The sequence below is a fragment of the Bombina bombina genome, chromosome 5, assembly GCF_027579735.1.
Source record: "Bombina bombina isolate aBomBom1 chromosome 5, aBomBom1.pri, whole genome shotgun sequence".
NCBI lineage: Eukaryota > Metazoa > Chordata > Amphibia > Anura > Bombinatoridae > Bombina > Bombina bombina.
In genome coordinates, this window is record NC_069503.1 from 1,105,749,764 (window position 1) to 1,105,769,654 (window position 19,891).

Genomic DNA, 19,891 nt, shown 5'->3' on the forward strand with positions numbered 1-19,891 from the left:
GTATTTCCCAACAGTAAGGAATGAAGTCATGGACTCTCCCTGCCTTATGGAAATAAATGTGATAATAGAAGTAAATTAGAAAGTTGTTTAAAGTTGCATGCTCTATCTGAATTATATAAGAAAAATTTGGGGTCTCAGGAACCTTTACATTGAATTCCCAATAGTAACTAAAATATGATTATAATCTAATTTTAAGGAGTTACCTTTTGCATAAGGTGTGTATAATGTAATCTGACCAGCAGCCAATCCACTGAAGCTCCATATAAAAAAAATATAAAAACGTTTAGAACATCATATTAAAGTGATAGTAAATCCTAGCATTTGTGAAACGATAGGATTGACCATTGGAACAAATAAAAGGGACTTTCAAAGCTCCTTTATTTGTTTCAAGCGTTTGCTACACTGAGCTCCTCAGGCAGCCCACGGCAGAACGCTATTTTGCTGAGAGATGAAGTTTCCACCTCTTAGACAATAGCCGAGCGGGAAATCCCGCTTAGTGCCTGCTGAAATGCACGGCTATTGTCTAAGAGGTGGAAACGTTAACTCTTAGTAAAACAGCTTTATGCTGTGGGCTGCCTGAGCAGCTCAGTGCAGCGAACGCTTGAAACAAATAAAGGAGCTTTCAACATGAAGTATTTTATACTTCATGACTGAAAGTCCCCTTTATTTGTTCCACTGGTAAATCCTAGTATTTCACAAACGCTAAGATTAACAATCACTTTAAATTATAAAGTAAATCTAGGGAGTTGGCTTCATTAGACCATGCTGATTTCAGAATTTGAAGATCAATACAGGAAAAAGCTGTCACTGCTGGGAATATGAACTGGAGACATGGGCTTTCGGGATACCCACATCTGGTGCTCTGTGTTCACTAAAAGCCACAGATGCAATAAGTGTTTTTACTTTCATTCCTTTAATATGCATTTCAGTCACAACTGTAAAAAGCCTTTATTTAAAGGGACAGTCTATACTAAAATTGTTATTGCTCAAAAAGATAGATAATGCCTTTAATACCCGTTCCCCAGCTTTGCACAACCAACATTGATATATTAATATACTTTATAACATTTAAACCTCTATATTTCTGCCTGTTTCTAAGCCACTTATCACATGCTTTTTTATTTGCTTTTCACAACAGGAGACTGCTAGTTCATGTGGGCCATATAGATAAATATTGTGTTAAAGCCTGAGGAGTTAAGATTTAGCACAACACAGTACTAAAAGCAAGTCAATAGATCAGGGCGCTGTCAGAAGATGCTTAGATACAAGGTAATCACAGAGGTCCCTTTAACTTAAAGGTCAGGGCAAAAAACAACTTCAGTAGTTCTTTTAGAAACAATGGTTTTATTTGATTTCCAATAATATAGTCTACTAAAATGGGAAACTGAACATTTTGCAAATAGAGTCAGCCTCCCATCTTCACAATACTATAACCACAGAGCACATATACAATTTGACGTTACCATATTTAAAGATTCAGCAATACAATCACATCTGCTATCCAGAAAGATGTTCCCCAACAAAAATCATGGCATAGTATTTTGTGTATCTCATTGTTTAAAATGTTCCATTCTAACAGAGGACCAATTCAGAAAAACATAGCTAAAATGGAATAAACTATACCAGCCTTTTCCTTAAAGACCTTTTTATGGTTTTTTGTCCATGTTCCTGTCCATAATGTCTCTAAACCACCTAAAATCCTCAGTGGGGAAAAAAGTAATCTTTTTGGAATGTTGAGGAATGGCAGCATCTACATTAGAAGGAGTTGAAAGTAATGATTTTTATAGATTTTAGTATGGTTAAAACTTTGATATTTTCTCTGAAACATGTAACTGTTTTTAAGATTTAAAGGGATGGTAAATTCAATGCTCTATACTAATCGCTATTATATGTAAAAATAATAGGACTTGAATTCATCACATTTTGAATATTTTGCCAATTACTATATTAAAGTATATATTTACACTAATTTACTGTGTTGTCCGCCGTCAGCCCGACACAAAGAGCATTTTTTTTCTATTCTGTGACTTTTTCTCCTCAACCAATCAAAGCCATGGCGTTTTTGCATGTTTCACTCGAAAAAACAAACAAAAAACAATTGCGCATGTGTCAGCGACGTCATGCTTCTTGTTTTTGTTTTTTCAAGAGTCGCATATGCGCAGTACAATTTTGAACACACACATGCCCTCAGTTCATTGCAAAAAGCTTGTACACGGACTGCATAATTAGCAAGATTGTTTTGCAAGTATAGTTTATAATTATTGAAGGCAAGCTGAAGGCAATTATTATTCAAGTAATACATTTAACTGTGATAAAAACCGCAATAAAGGATATATAAAGTAATATAATATGTATTATGACATAGAAAAATAGATCAATAACACGTCATGATTAGTAATAGAGGGGGTGGAGACGATATTGGAAAAAAAGAAATTACACAGGAAGTTTAAAGGGGGCGGGGCTTCGGCATAAAATAACGAAAATGTAAGTTTCAAGTCTATTAGACAAGATGATTAGAAAATAAAATTATAAGTTAGCGACTATCAACAACATCTATTGATAAATAATTGATGGTCTTACATAGTAAAATTTACCATCTTTTTTAAGACAATGCATTCTTCATTATAATTTTTTTAAAATATGACCTCTAATTGCAACTACATTAGGAATACCCAGCTTATTATTTAGTCAATCTGCACTGGTAAATACCGTACTAATTTTAAACCACTAGGCTTAATACATTTTATAATATTTAAAATGTCAGTAATATCTGTAATGGATAATGACAACATATTGATACAGACAATGTTGTCAAATCTTCTAAATCTGTCCAATGCGCACATTGTACAAAGTTTCTTATCTTTTAATCAAGATTACTACACAGGACACAGGTTTTTGAAGGCACAATATATATTGTGTGCTCAGGGCTAAAATAAATTTTTTTTAACGGTAATGGCTCTAAATCATGCTGCTTCTATAGTGAAGAGTGGAAGCAACAGGACAAGGTGGAACGAGGCAGCTGTGCAGTATACTCCTTGAAGTGTCAAGTGGAAACGATGAGTGTAAAGAGCAACCAGTGGTCAGGGCCATTTTTAAAACATGTTTGACATCTTTGTGTGCTGCCTAATGTAATAATGGCAACATCCATAGGAACCTCCAAGCCAGGAGCAAGCTCCTGAATTGTGTCCAGACTGTCCACTCAACCCATCTGGAATGTCAGGGCATATACTGAGCTGTATTATATTCATCCACATGCTCTGCAGCATTAGACACTTTGTTCCTGTATGACATTATCCTTAGGCAAGAGGAAGGACCTTGGCACTGTCCATAATTTGGTGTAAAGAACTAAAAAAAACAAAGAGTAAAAAAGGGGTTCCAACTTTAAGGTAGTAAAAGGAGAGTGGTTAGTTCTGTTGGGGGGAGTCTCTAACTGGTGAGTAGTAGCTAGGGTTTGCCAAGATTTAATGAAAACGAAAAAGTATAAACCTTAGTTGTTTTAATACACTTGAAAAACCTATTCTTGGGTGTTAAAAATGCATTTCTACACCATCTACTTTCTTAATTCGATACAAAACACAAATTGAAACTTACTATACTTTTACAACCAATAGCAGAAAATTGAAAAAGTCAAACTTAGCTTAAATGCAGGTAAAGTTCTTTAGTTTATTGTAAACAAGATATAGAAATACATTAAAATCCTGGGTCATACCAACAAGAGATCTCTGTTTATACATTTACAACCCCATGACAATAACAGTAAACGAATTAGCTTGAACAGTTATAGCATTAAAGGAACATGAAACCCATATTTTTTATTTCATGATTTAAAAAGAGCATGCCATTTTAAACAACTTTCTGATTTACTTCTATTAGCTAATTTGCTTCATTCTCTTGATATACTTTGGTGAAAAGCATATCTAGATAGGCTCAGTAGCTGCTGATTGGTTGCTGCACATAGATGCCTCGTGTGATTGGCTCATCCATGCATTGCTATTTCTTCAACAAAGCATATCTAAAGAATTAAGCAAATTAGAAAATAGAAGTAAATTGGAATATTGTTAAAAATTGTATTCTCTACTTGCATCATGAAATAATTTGTTGGGGTTTAGTGTCCCTTTAAGGAATAATTTGAAGAAAAACAAAACAAATCTTTCCACCTTGCAGGAGTAGTCAAGTAATATACCAGACCAGACCAGGTTAGAGACCGTGTGTTTCTTCTTATAAAATTCTCTCTCAAGAGAAGAAATTATGGCCAGACAATGGAGGACAGGCCTTAGGCTGTTATTTTAACAAACATTATTTGAGAGTCATAAATTTTGCTCAGACATGTTCTATATGGTGAGGCTGATCATCTTTTTTGGATTGTTGGAGAGTTTGATTTAGATTTACGTAACATTGTTCCTAGTACTATAGATCACCAAGATTGGGGAACATGTTGGAAGATTAATAAATAACTCAAACCACATCAGCAACGAAAAAAACAGAATTTATGCTTACCTGATAAATTGCTTTCTCCAACGGTGTGTCCGGTCCACGGCGTCATCCATAACTTGTGGGAATATTCTCTTCCCCAACAGGAAATGGCAAAGAGCACAGCAAAAGCTGTCGATATAGTCCCTCCCAGGCTCCGCCCCCCCAGTCATTCGACCGACCGTTAGGAGAAAAAAAGGAGAAACTATAGGGTGCCGTGGTGACTGTAGTGTATAGAGAAAGAAATTTTTCAAACCTGATTAAAAAAACCAGGGCGGGCCGTGGACCGGACACACCGTTGGAGAAAGCAATTTATCAGGTAAGCATAAATTCTGCTTTCTCCAACATTGGTGTGTCCGGTCCACGGCGTCATCCATAACTTGTGGGAACCAATACCAAAGCTTTAGGACACGGATGAAGGGAGGGAGCAAATCAGGTTACCTAAACAGAAGGCACCACGGCTTGCAAAACCTTTCTCCCCAAAATAGCCTCCGAAGAAGCAAAAGTATCAAATTTGTAGAATTTGGCAAAAGTGTGCAGAGAAGACCAAGTCGCTGCCTTACATATCTGATCAACAGAAGCCTCGTTCTTGAAGGCCCACGTGGAAGCCACAGCCCTAGTAGAGTGAGCTGTGATTCGTTCAGGAGGCTGCCGTCCGGCAGTCTCATAAGCCAATCGGATGATGCTTTTCAGCCAGAAAGAAAGAGAGGTAGCAGTAGCTTTTTGTCCTCTCCTCTTACCAGAATAAACGACAAACAAAGAAGAAGTTTGTCTGAAATCCTTTGTTGCTTCTAAATAGAACTTTAAAGCGCGGACTACACCTAAATTGTGTAACAAACGTTCCTTCTTTGAAACTGGATTCGGACACAAAGAAGGAACAACTATTTCCTGGTTAATGTTCTTGTTGGAAACAACTTTTGGAAGAAAACCAGGCTTGGTACGCAAAACAACCTTATCTGAATGGAACACCAGATAGGGTGGGTCACACTGCAAAGCAGATAATTCAGAAACTCTTCTAGCAGAAGAAATAGCAACCAAAAACAAAACTTTCCAAGATAGTAACTTGATATCTATGGAATGTAAGGGTTCAAACGGAATCCCTTGAAGAACTGAAAGAACTAAATTTAGGCTCCAGGGAGGAGTCAAGGGTCTGTAAACAGGCTTGATTCTAACCAAAGCCTGTACAAAAGCTTGTACATCTGGCACAGCTGCCAGTCGTTTGTGTAACAAGACAGATAAAGCAGAAATCTGTCCTTTTAGAGAACTCGCTGACAATCCCTTATCCAAACCTTCTTGGAGAAAGGAGAGGATCCTAGGAATTTTAATCTTACTCCAGGAGAATCCCTTGGATTCACACCAACAGATATATCTTTTCCATATTTTATGGTAAATCTTTCTAATCACAGGTTTTCTGGCTTGGACCAGAGTATCTATCACTGAATCTGAAAATCCACGCTTGGATAAAATCAAACGTTCAATTTCCAAGCAGTCAGCTGCAGAGAAACTAGATTTGGATGTTCGAATGGACCTTGTACTAGAAGATCCTGTCTCAAAGGTAGCTTCCATGGTGGAGCCGATGACATATTCACCAGGTCTGCATACCAAGTCCTGCACGGCCACGCAGGAGCTATCAGAATCACCGAGGCCTTCTCCTGTTTGATCCTGGCTACAAGCCTGGGAAGGAGAGGGAACGGTGGAAACGCATAAGCTATGTTGAACGACCAAGGCGCCACTAATGCATCCACTAGAGCCGCCTTGGGATCCCTGGATCTGGACCCGTAGCAAGGAACCTTGAAGTTCTGACGAGACGCCATCAGATCCATGTCTGGAATGCCCCATAATTGAGTCAACTGGGCAAACACCTCCGGGTGGAGTTCCCACTCCCCCGGATGGAAAGTCTGACGACTCAGATAATCCGCCTCCCAGTTGTCTACTCCTGGGATGTGGATTGCAGATAGGTGGCAGGAGTGATCCTCCGCCCATTTGATGATTTTGGACACCTCTCTCATCGCCAAGGAACTCCTTGTTCCCTCCTGATGGTTGATGTAAGCTACAGTCGTCATGTTGTCTGACTGGAATCTTATGAATCTGGCCTTCGCTAGTTGAGGCCAAGCCCGGAGAGCATTGAATATCGCTCTCAGTTCCAGGATGTTTATCGGGAGAAGAGACTCTTCCCGAGACCATAGACCCTGAGCTTTCAGGGAATCCCAGACCGCGCCCCAGCCTAATAGACTGGCGTCGGTCGTGACAATGACCCACTCTGGTCTGCGGAAACTCATTCCCTGGGACAGGTGATCCTGGGTCAACCACCAACGGAGTGAGTCTCTGGTCATCTGGTCTACTTGAATCATTGGAGACAAGTCTGTATAGTCCCCATTCCACTGCTTGAGCATGCACAGTTGTAATGGTCTTAGATGAATTCGAGCAAAAGGAACTATGTCCATTGCTGCAATTATCAACCCTACTACTTCCATGCACTGAGCTATGGAAGGCTGCAGAATAGAGTGAAGAACTTGACAAGCGTTTAGAAGCTTTGACTTTCTGACTTCTGTCAGGAAGATCTTCATTTCTAAAGAATCTATTATTGTTCCCAAAAAGGGAACTCTTGTCGACGGAGACAGGGAACTCTTTTCTACGTTCACCTTCCACCCGTGAGATCTGAGAAAGGCTAGAACAATGTCTGTATGAGCCTTTGCTTTGGAAAGAGACGACGCATGGATTAGAATGTCGTCCAGATAAGGTGCCACTGCAATACCCCTTGGTCTTAGGACCGCTAGAAGGGACCCGAGCACCTTTGTGAAAATCCTTGGAGCAGTGGCTAGCCCGAATGGGAGAGCCACGAACTGGTAATGTTTGTCCAGAAAGGCGAACCTTAGGAACTGATGATGATCTTTGTGGATAGGAATATGTAGATACGCATCCTTTAAATCCACGGTAGTCATAAATTGACCCTCCTGGATTGTAGGTAAAATTGTTCGAATGGTTTCCATTTTGAACGATGGAACTCTGAGAAATTTGTTTAGAATTTTTAAATCCAGAATTGGTCTGAAAGTTCCCTCTTTTTTGGGAACTACAAACAGATTTGAGTAAAACCCCTGACCTTGCTCCACAGTTGGAACTGGGTGTATCACTCCCATCTTTAATAGGTCTTCTACACAATGTAAGAATGCCTGTCTCTTTATTTGGTTTGAAGATAAGTGAGACATGTGGAACCTTCCCTTTGGGGGCAGTTCCTTGAATTCTAGAAGATAACCCTGAGAGACTATTTCTAGTGCCCAGGGATCCTGAACATCTCTTGCCCAAGCCTGAGCAAAGAGAGAGAGTCTGCCCCCTACTAGATCCTGTCCCGGATCGGGGGCTACCCCTTCATGCTGTTTTGGTAGCAGCAGCAGGCTTCTTGGCCTGTTTACCCTTGTTCCAGCCTTGCATTGGTTTCCAAGCTGGTTTAGTCTGGGAAGCGTTACCCTCTTGTCTAGAGGCTGCAGAGTTGGAAGCCGGTCCGTTCCTGAAATTGCGAAAGGAACGAAAATTGGACTTATTCTTAGCCTTGAAAGGTCTATCTTGTGGGAGGGCATGGCCCTTTCCCCCAGTGATGTCTGAAATAATCTCTTTCAATTCTGGCCCAAAAAGGGTCTTACCTTTGAAAGGGATATTTTGTCTTGGAAGATACATCCGCCGACCAAGACTTTAGCCAGAGCGCTCTGCGCGCCACAATTGCAAACCCTGAATTTTTCGCCGCTAACCTCGCTAACTGCAAAGCGGCGTCTAAAATAAAGGAATTAGCTAACTTAAGTGCGTGAATTCTGTCCATGACTTCCTCATACGGAGTCTCCCTACTGAGCAACTTTTCCAGTTCCTTGAACCAGAACCACGCCGCTGTAGTGACAGGAATAATGCACGAAATAGGTTGAAGGAGGTAACCTTGCTGTACAAAAATCTTTTTAAGCAAACCCTCCAATTTTTTATCCATAGGATCTTTGAAAGCACAATTGTCCTCAATAGGAATGGTCGTGCGCTTGGCTAGTGTAGAAACCGCCCCCTCGACCTTAGGGACTGTTTGCCATAAGTCCTTCCTGGGGTCGACCATAGGGAACAATTTCTTAAATATAGGAGGAGGGACAAAAGGTATGCCTGGCTTCTCCCACTCCTTATTCACTATGTCCGCCACCCGTTTAGGTATCGGAAAAGCATCAGGGTGCACCGGGACCTCTAGGAACTTGTCCATCTTGCACAATTTTTCTGGGATGACCAGATTGTCACAATCATCCAGAGTAGATAGCACCTCCTTAAGTAATGCGCGGAGATGCTCTAATTTAAATTTAAATGTCACAACATCAGGTTCTGCCTGCTAAGAAATTCTTCCTGTATCAGAAATTTCCCCATCTGACAAACCCTCCCTCACTGCCACTTCAGATTGGTGTGAGGGTACGACAGAAAAATTATCATCAGCGCCCTCCTGCTCTACAGTGTTTAAAACAGAGCAATCGCGCTTTCTCTGAAATGCTGGCATTTTGGATAAAATATTAGCTATGGAGTTATCCATTACTGCCGTCAATTGTTGCATAGTAACAAGCATTGGCGCGCTAGAAGTACTAGGGGTCGCCTGCGCAGGCATAACTGGTATAGACACAGAAGGAGATGATGTAGAACTATGTCTACTTCCTTCATCTGAGGAATCATCCTGGGCAACCTTACTATTTGTGACAGTACTGTCCTTACTTTGTTTGGACGCTATGGCACAATTATCACACATATTTGAAGGGGGAACCACATTGGCTTCCATACATACAGAACATGATCTATCTGAAGGTACAGACATGTTAAACAGGCTTAAACTGGTTAATAAAACACAAAAACCGTTTTAAAACAAAACCGTTACTGTCTCTTTAAATGTTAAACAGGGCACACTTTATTACTGAATATGTGAAAAACTATGAAGGAATTATCCAATCTTTACCAAATTTTCACCACAGTGTCTTAATGCATTCAAAGTATTGCACCCCAATTTTCAAGCTGCTAACCCTTAAAATGTGGAAACCGGAGCCGTTTGCAATTTTAACCCCCCTACAGTCCCAGCCACAGCCTTTGTTGCGACTTCACCAATCCCAGGGGGGTATACGATACCAATTGAAGCCTTCTAGGAACGTTTTCAGTGGATACCAGACCCTCACACATGCAGCTGCATGTACTGTACTCAAAAGTAACTGCGCAATAATGGCGCGAAAATGAGGCTCTGTCTACTACAGTGAAAGGCCCTTCCTGACTGGGAAGGTGTCTTAACAAGTGCCTGGCGCTAAAAACGTTCCCCAATATTAAAAAAGTGTGAAATTCACTTCAAACTGCATATAATACTTAAATAAAGCAATCGATTTAGCCCCTAAAAGTGTCCACCAGTTTATAGCCCATAATAAGCCCTTTATTCTGTTTGAGTCTAAGAAAATGGCTTACCGATCCCCATGAGGGAAAAATGACAGCCTTCCAGCATTACACAGTCTTGTTAGAAAAATGGCTAGTCATACCTTGAGCAGAAAAGTCTGCAAACTGTTCCCCCCAACTGAAGTTCTCTCAGCTCAACAGTCCTGCGTGGGAACAGCAATTGATTTTAGTTACTGCTGCTAAAATCATACTCCTCTTTTAAACAGAACTCTTCATCTCTTTCTGTTTCAGAGTAAATAGTACATACCAGCACTATTTTAAAATAACAAACTCTTGATAGAAGAATAAAAAACTACAACTAAACACCACATACTCTTTACCATCTCCGTGGAGATGCTACTTGTTCAGAGCGGCAAAGAGAATGACTGGGGGGGGCGGAGCCTGGGAGGGACTATATGGACAGCTTTTGCTGTGCTCTTTGCCATTTCCTGTTGGGGAAGAGAATATTCCCACAAGTTATGGATGACGCCGTGGACCGGACACACCAATGTTGGAGAAACATAAGCTTTAAAATAAAACAAAGGTTTGAGATGAAAAGCTCACTGTGGTTGCAGGTTATTTCATGTGCTGAGTTGATGACTTACAGTATCTCACAAAAATGGAAGAGAACTCTAGTAGCAATCTGTGAAGCTCTGGTGAACTCCATGCCCAAGAGGGTTAAGGCAGTGCTGGAAAATAATGATGGCCACACAAAATATTGTTTGGGCCCAATTTGGACATTTCCATTTGGGGTGTACTCACTTTTGTTGCCAATGGTTTAGACATTAATGGCTGTGTGTTGAATTATTTTGAAGGGACAGCAAATTTACACTGTTATACAGGCTGTACACTCACTACTTTACATTGTAGCAAAGTGTCATTTCTTCAGTGTTGTCACATGAAAATTTGTGAGCTACTGTAAGTGTCCACATTAATGGGAAAACAAGATATATCAATAACAATGTTTTGGCTGTCAGGAACCAAAAAGGCATAAGAAGGAGTAAATGTTTAGTGAAATCTTATAATAAATCTGCAGTGCCAGGGCTTTGCCATCTGATAGACAGCGATGTGTCACAATTCTCAGAGAGCAGAAGGTGTCACTGAGATTCACTCAACTAATCTGCATTTTAATTTGCCTTTCAAATGAGTATCTGAATATCAAATGATTAAAAATAGAACAGAATTTGCTACATAAACTAAACACGTTGTGCAGAAAAGGAGTTTTTACTCCTATTCAGTCTTCAATGCACAATGTATTTTGTAAACGCAAACAAGGAAATAAATTAAATCTTCTGTTCTAGCATCTATGAATTACTAGTTATTATTTACTGTCTGGAATTAAATAAATTGCATTTTATTCTGAAATATGATAAAAAAAGCTCTATGATCCTTGTATAAAAACAAACCTTGTTACAGAAGATCTGGAATCTGTGGATGGAAGCAATGGTTTTGTTCAGCTAGGTTGACCAGGTCTGGAAACCAATTTCTAGTAGGTCAAGAGTGGTATTCTACTTGTCTACTTGATCAACTGAATAATATAAGAAGCAGGGCAATTGTAGGAAATATACACAGTTATCTGAATCTCCATGGAATTACTAGAACATAGATAGCAAATGTTTGAGAATTCATTCTCCTGGTACAAATCTGAACTCCAAACCTTGTCTTTGACCTTGTCTAACTCTAAATTCCCCCATCTAATAGAAAAACATCCACAAAAGACCATTTTCTCTAGCAAATTAAAGTTCTAAAGATGTATAATTCTAAATGGCTAAAAGGCACCAATATTATATTCTGCCAAAATGTTGATGAAAGCACTTCTGCAATGGCAGACCTACTATGGTTTAAGTGAACACTGTCCCACAGTGTACTGTAAAATGTTCTCCCATTTGTGTTCCCAATGATGAATTATCCCTGCAAGAGTGTGTTACATTGTTTACAAATAGATCCTTTACTTTTTTTTCCATGTGAAACGGCTGCTTATCCTGTTCAGACCTCCACCTAAACTAAAAATGTCAATGCTGCAGTAATGGCTACAGAAAAGCTCAATAAACAAAAGGCTTTAGAAGAAATTAGCCTCCCAGGGGGCTGGAAGAGGGAGAGACTAGCCCTCTTTAAAAGGGTGTTCCTGAACTAGCTTTAAATACAATTAACTCTTAGCTGCTGTCTCTTTAAGCACTAAGTGAACAAATTAAATTGAATGCAATGGATCCACCTAATGCTTGTCCGTTATTGATACTAAACACAGCTGAAGTTGCCCATGTGAAACACTGATAATGAATCATCACTAGGACTGATTCCACTATGCCAAGGGTTCACACAATTTGTTGGGATGGAGTCTTCTTGTGCCAAGCATAAGAAAATCTGCACTTGCACAAGAAACCAATCTTTGTTTAACCCAGAGGCTAATATTTGTATGCTAAATCACATCGTTTAATTGGGGGAAAATGTGCTTGTGTCAAATGCATTTTTACATATCCTTTACCTTGAATGCAAATAGTCATTACTGGCTGAGACCAAAAAGAGAAATCACACAACAGCCTTATTATCCACTGTTCAGCAAATATAGACCTATTGTTAAATGGCGATATACTTCCTGCAGTAAGCTCTAACTTACCATGCCCCTCTTTTTCTTCAAAATACTGAACCCATTTACTTATCACACACATACATATACACACACACACTTTTAAAAATACGCATTTATTTCCGTGTGTGTGTGTGTGTATATATATTTATATATATTTCTTTTGTGTGTGTGATCCTTGTCCTCTGTACTTTCCATTTCCCAAATATAATACATAACAATTGTATTATTTCCTCTATTATTTAATAAATAATATCCTAACCAGTCTCCAAATAAATTATGGTAACTAAAAAGATGAGGAAAAACCTCTCCACATTGTGAGGATAGTGACACACAACAGGTCACTGAACACCACACCTGAACATTTACAGAAAACCTCAGCACACTGTGTATCCACTGGAGCAGGACATTATGGGCAAGGATACTGCCCCATCATTTCTCTATCTATACCAGCATCACAATACAGCAAGTAACAAAATCTATAAGGGGCAGATCTAATTAATTAAAACTGCCTAGAGTAGGACTGCACTTGCATAAGGGAATCCATGTTTTAAAAGTATACAGGAAGCAACAAAATGGAGTACTGTGAAGCTCATTTGCATATATGCACCCATAATTCCCTGCTCCAGTGAAGTGACACTTTGTTGAGTTTTTTCCTAGCTAGATGTGTAGGTGTGATATACGATGATATATTGTGTTCACCTAATAAATGATAGCAATATTAATAAAAAAATATAAAATATTACAGACATACTTATAGATGAAATTATTATATTTTATTTTCAAAAATGCAAACATCATTTGCAGAAATGTACAAAAGTTACATATTATATATAGCAATTAGCTTTTTTGAACTATGAATTTATAAAATAATCCTACATTCCACAATATGATGAAAGAAAAATTAATGTCAGATTTCCCATCGTGTATTTGTTGCAAATGGGAAGATTTCACGTTTGACTTCACTTAATGTAAAGTGCAGCCATCTAGAAGGTCTGACAGAACATACAACACTGGGCAGTATATTCATCTCAAAACAGAGAATGGGCTTTAAATTACACACGATCACAGCAGAAGTCTTTTCCTAGCAGCTCCTCTGAATACAGAAGAGCGTGTGCACCACCGTCACACACAAGCACATCTATCAGACAGCCCTGCCAATGCATACTAGCTGAAAATCAATTTACCTTTCTGTGGCCTGATGATAAAAGATTCAGAGGCTCCATTGACAAGACGACAGTATCCATCTATCAAGTCCGCCATATTCTCCGCAATGGTGAGGGAAGGGGCTGTCACAGTCAGAGGCTGAGTGGAGAGAGACACCAACAAAAGGGGCATTATTGCCATCTCCAATGTCTCACAGAACAGCTGCATTGTGACCACAGTAATAAAATAGTCATGCAATAAGCCAATCAGCAAGGGCCTTATCCATACAAGCATTGTTATATACATGAGATGCTATACTACTTCAGCAATAACAGAATATGAAACACTCTGTAGTCTCAGAGCTCTGCAGTAAGAACGATACAAAAGTGTGCCCATAGAATTATATTCACTCACATGTGCAGGAATAGAAACATTCTAGATGGGAAAGACATTTTAACACATTCTGGTCCTGTGGAAAAGTATTATAAGCTCTGCACTTTATGTAGTTGCCAGTGATTTCTTAAAAACAAACTTCCTATCACATAAATTGGGTCTGAGCTTAGGTGATTACACTTGTTTATATAAGGTCATGTAATAGGATAAAACAAGATAAAAAGTGTTACGGCTTATGCACTGATAGTGATATAAAATTAATAAATAAGTTAAACACAAGCACACACATATATGTCCAGAAACATATTTTTTTGCGTTAGCGTTTTGTTTCTGCTCCGACTAGAAATTTCTAACCTATTACTGCAAACCTATGAAGATTGTTAAATTGAACCATTATTTCTGCAGTTTTAAGTCAGTAATAATTTAAATCACTGAACTATGCAAAAGTTTGGATTTAGTAGAATTTTTTGATAAAACAAGACAATCAACTAATCAGGAGATGTACATGCAGGTGAAAGCGAATTGTCAGCCGTTTTCTGCTTGGGAGCTACAAGGCATTGCCTATGGGCTCCATTTATGAACCTGCAAAAGCAGCTTCGGAGCACGAGAGAACCTGGAATATTAATTAAGCAGCTGTGGTCTTAAGACTGCTGCTACTTAACATTTCCATCAACTCACAGGTGGTAGGACTTAAATCTGATAGGGATAACTGACAAGCACTGCTCTCGCACGATTAGCTGCACAAGAGGGGGTGTGGCTGCACGAGCATATGGGCAGCAAATCTGCGATGCTGGATTACAGGAAACAAACCTTGGCTGTACAGCATTTTATAAATGGAGGCCTATGGTGGGGAATAAACAATTATCTAGGGTCAGTAATTTAGAGTCCCTTTAATACAGTCATTCTAGGCAGTTTTCTCGAGCACAGGATATCAGTCAGGCATAGATGCTAATCTACTTACCTCTGGGGCGCCTGCAATTTTGAGCTGCAGTATACCCTTTCGGTCCTTTTCTTCACTGCTTGAATACTGAATGGTTTGGACCTGAGTAAAATCTGCCAAATGTGTAGGCTGAAAAAGACAATGTTTATTATGCTTACATTATCAATAGCCTAGTCAGATTATATTTGTTTACATATTAACAAGCAGAGATCATTTCTATGAATAGTTGCAAGGTGCACTAAAGACGTAAACCTTCATGACAACTGATAAGGAGTTCACTGTATTTAAATGTGCTTCAAGAACACCATTTTATAATCTCTGTCACCCCTACTGGGAGGTTGATTTCTGTTCCTACAACTTCTTTACACAGCTTATCTATATCCAATATTGCAATATCGAACTTTTCAGTACAGGTGCCGGTATTATAATAGGCAAAAGCAGCTGGTTAAAATGGCAAAATAAAGGCAAAGGAGCTATTTAATACCAATTATCAACAACGTAATTTAATATAGAAATAAGTTAATGCACTCCATCAGGTAAAATTGATCACTGGTAACACATTAATGGTGAACATTTTTACAGGACACTGTTCCTTTAACATTTTTTTTTGTGTATCAACAGCAATATATTTAAAAAATAAAAATAAAGAAACCCAGATTTCAGGGCAGATAAAAAAAACCCAGAGATCTCATTGAGTCTGCTCCTTTATAGAAACATAATATGATCAAAAATAAAATCCTAATTTAATGGGGAAATAGGTTAGCTCTGTAAAAACATAGAAATGAAAGAAGGGAGATAGTTAGGGCATTCAGGAACCTTGGAATACACAATGAACTGAAAAACAAATTCAAAATAAGGGCTCGATTTATCAATCTGGGGCATACATATACGCCCCTGTCCGACCCAGCTTGCCTCTGGTAAGCAGCAATCTGCTGCCAGAATTTAAGATTGCACACGAGCGCTATTTGCGCTTTTGTGCAACACTGCCCCCTGCCCGTGCACAGCCAGACGAGACTGGGGAGATTGAAATTCTCCATCTAAGAGGTGGAGAAGAAGATAGGAAACAGAAGTCTGATGACCGCTGCTTGATAAATACTGACTGCAAGTTCTCTTGTGAGCACATGCAGTCGTGGCCGGCGAAAGGCTTGATAAATCAAGCCCTAACTGTCACGTGAGGATTTAAATCAGGCAGTAAGGCTAGATGAAAAATAGATCTACCCAGCATATTTAGCAATCTTATTCGCTGAAGCTGACCCACACAAATACTAAGTTCAAATATAATGTTACGCACTAGCTATAAAATAATCCATAGATTTCAAATTCATCTAAACAAAACGGCAAGAAGATGGGCCATGGATTTCAGATTTGAGTAAATATTAACGCATACATTTTTATTAATTAAAACCATGACAAGATTTCTATACAATACATCAGGAATTTAGTAGCTAGAAAGAATAAATACTCACATTTGAACCTTTGTCTGTAAGATAACTTATTCCCTCTTCTGGGCCAATCGCCAACTCCACTGAAATGATCCAACTGGACTTTTTGTTGGTTATGTAATTAAGGATGAAGTGAAAGCAGGAATAAAATAAAAAGGTTGTTGTAAATGACAATGTACCATTATTTTGCAACAAAATGAGAAATGACATATAAACGTATAACTATATACAGAAATGCTATCTTTAAATACATGTATAAGTAAATGTTAGCAAAGTATTGCTAGGCTTTATCTACAGAATGTTTTAGAATTTGCTAAAAAGGAGCTTTGGAAAAAACATAATTTATGCTTACCTGATAAATTTATTTCTCTTGTAGTGTATCCAGTCCACGGATCATCCATTACTTATGGGATATTAACTCCTCCCCAACAGGAAGTGCAAGAGGATTCACCCAGCAGAGCTGCTATATAGCTCCTCCCCTAACTGCCATTACCAGTCATTCGACCGAAAACATGCAGAGAAAGGAAAACCATAGGGTACAGTGGTGACTGTAGTTTAATGGAAAAATTACCTGCCTTAAAGTGACAGGGCGGGCCGTGGACTGGATACACTACAAGAGAAATAAATTTATAAGGTAAGCATAAATTATGTTTTCTCTTGTTAAGTGTATCCAGTCCACGGATCATCCATTACTTATGGGATACCAATACCAAAGCTAAAGTACACGGATGACGGGAGGGACAGGCAGGCTCTTTATACGGAAGGAACCACTGCCTGAAGAACCTTTCTCCCAAAAACAGCCTCCGAAGAAGCAAAAGTGTCAAATTTGTAAAATTTGGAAAAAGTATGAAGAGAAGACCAAGTTGCAGCCTTGCAAATCTGTTCAACAGAAGCCTCATTCTTAAAGGCCCAAGTGGAAGCCACAGCTCTAGTAGAATGTGCTGTAATTCTTTCAGGAGGCTGCTGTCCAGCAGTCTCATAGGCTAACCGTATTATGCTACGAAGCCAAAAGGAGAGAGAGGTAGCCGAAGCTTTTTGACCTCTCCTCTGACCAGAATAAACGACAAACAGGGAAGACGTTTGTCGAAAATCCTTAGTTGCCTGTAGATAAAATTTCAGGGCACGGACTACATCTAGATTGTGTAGCAGACGTTCCTTTTTCGAAGAAGGATTAGGACACAAAGATGGAACCACAATCTCTTGATTGATATTCCTGTTAGTGACCACCTTAGGTAGGAACCCAGGTTTAGTACGCAGAACTACCTTGTCTGAATGAAAAATCAGATAAGGAGAATCACAATGTAAGGCAGATAACTCAGAGACTTTTCGAGCCGAGGAAATCGCCATTAAAAACAGAACTTTCCAAGATAACAACTTGATATCAATGGAATGAAGGGGTTCAAACGGAACCCCCTGTAAAACATTAAGAACTAAGTTCAAACTCCATGGTGGAGCAACAGTTTTAAACACAGGCTTGATCCTAGCTAAAGCCTGACAAAAAGCTTGAACGTCCGGAACTTCTGACAGACGTTTGTGTAAAAGAATGGACAGAGCTGAAATCTGTCCCTTTAAGGAACTAGCGGATAAACCCTTTTCTAAACCTTCTTGTAGAAAAGACAATATCCTAGGAATCCTAACCTTACTCCATGAGTAACTCTTGGATTCGCACCAATATAAGTATTTGCGCCATATCTTATGGTAAATCTTTCTGGTAACAGGCTTCCTAGCCTGTATTAAGGTATCAATAACTGACTCAGAAAAACCACGTTTTGATAAAATCAAGCGTTCAATTTCCAAGCAGTCAGCTTCAGAGAAATTAGATTTTGATGTTTGAAGGGACCCTGGATCAGAAGGTCCTGTTTCAGAGGTAGCGACCAAGGTGGACAGGATGACATGTCCACTAGATCTGCATACCAAGTCCTGCGTGGCCATGCAGGCGTTATTAGAATCACTGATGCTCTCTCCTGTTTGATTCTGGCAATCAATCGAGGAAGCATCGGGAAGGGTGGAAACACATAAGCCATCCCGAAGGTCCAAGGTGCTGTCAAAGCATCTATCAGAACCGCTCCCGGATCCCTGGATCTGGACCCGTAACGAGGAAGCTTGGCGTTCTGACGAGACGCCATGAGATCTATCTCTGGTTTGCCCCAACGTCGAAGTATTTGGGCAAAGACCTCCGGATGAAGTTCCCACTCCCCCGGATGAAAAGTCTGACGACTTAAGAAATCCGCCTCCCAGTTCTCCACTCCCGGGATGTGGATTGCTGACAGGTGGCAAGAGTGAGACTCTGCCCAGCGAATTATCTTTGATACTTCCATCATTGCTAGGGAGCTTCTTGTCCCTCCCTGATGGTTGATGTAAGCTACAGTCGTGATGTTGTCCGACTGAAACCTGATGAACCCCCGAGTTGTTAACTGGGGCCAAGCCAGAAGGGCATTGAGAACTGCTCTCAATTCCAGAATGTTTATTGGTAGGAGACTCTCCTCCTGATTCCATTGTCCCTGAGCCTTCAGAGAATTCCAGACAGCGCCCCAACCTAGTAGGCTGGCGTCTGTTGTTACAATTGTCCAGTCCGGCCTGCTGAATGGCATCCCCCTGGACAGATGTGGCCGAGAAAGCCACCATAGAAGAGAATTTCTGGTCTCTTGATCCAGATTCAGAGTAGGGGACAAGTCTGAGTAATCCCCATTCCACTGACTTAGCATGCACAATTGCAGCGGTCTGAGATGTAGACGTGCAAAGGGTACTATGTCCATTGCTGCTACCATTAAGCCGATCACCTCCATGCATTGAGCTACTGACGGGTGTTGAATGGAATGAAGGACACGGCATGCATTTTGAAGCTTTGTTAACCTGTCTTCTGTCAGGTAAATCTTCATTTCTACAGAATCTATAAGAGTCCCCAAGAAGGGAACTCTTGTGAGTGGAAAGAGAGAACTCTTGTTTTCGTTCACCTTCCATCCATGCGACCTTAGAAATGCCAGTACTAACTCTGTATGAGACTTGGCAGTTTGAAAGCTTGAAGCTTGTATCAGAATGTCGTCTAGGTACGGAGCTACCGCAATTCCTCGCGGTCTTAGTACCGCCAGAAGAGCACACAGAACCTTTGTGAAGATTCTCGGAGCCGTAGCCAATCCGAATGGAAGAGCTACAAACTGGTAATGCCTGTCTAGAAAGGCAAACCTTAGATACCGGTAATGATCTTTGTGAATCGGTATGTGAAGGTAAGCATCCTTTAAATCCACTGTGGTCATGTACTGACCATTTTGGATCATGGGTAAAATTGTCCGAATAGTTTCCATTTTGAACGATGGAACTCTTAGGAATTTGTTTAGGATCTTTAAATCCAAGATTGGCCTGAAAGTTCCCTCTTTTTTGGGAACCACAAACAGATTTGAGTAAAACCCTTGTCCTTGTTCCGACCGCGGAACCGGATGGATCACTCCCATTAATAAAAGATCTTGTACGCAGTGTAGAAACGCCTCTTTCTTTATTTGGTTT

General features: G+C 39.8%; 1 protein-coding gene across 9 annotated transcripts in view; it reads right to left on the reverse strand.

The window, feature by feature from the left end:
• Nucleotides 1–19,891, reverse strand: part of PTK2 (protein tyrosine kinase 2) — a 773,150-nt gene that overhangs the window by 238,492 nt on the left and 514,767 nt on the right. For all 9 annotated transcript variants that reach the window (XM_053715391.1, XM_053715387.1, XM_053715388.1 and 6 more), the window contains 3 exons: nucleotides 16,415–16,492; nucleotides 14,970–15,077; nucleotides 13,657–13,774 (listed from right to left, as the gene is read on the reverse strand). In XM_053715391.1, coding sequence (XP_053571366.1) covers nucleotides 13,657–13,774; nucleotides 14,970–15,077; nucleotides 16,415–16,492 — 304 coding nt within the window. The remainder of the gene's footprint in view (nucleotides 1–13,656; nucleotides 13,775–14,969; nucleotides 15,078–16,414; nucleotides 16,493–19,891) is intronic.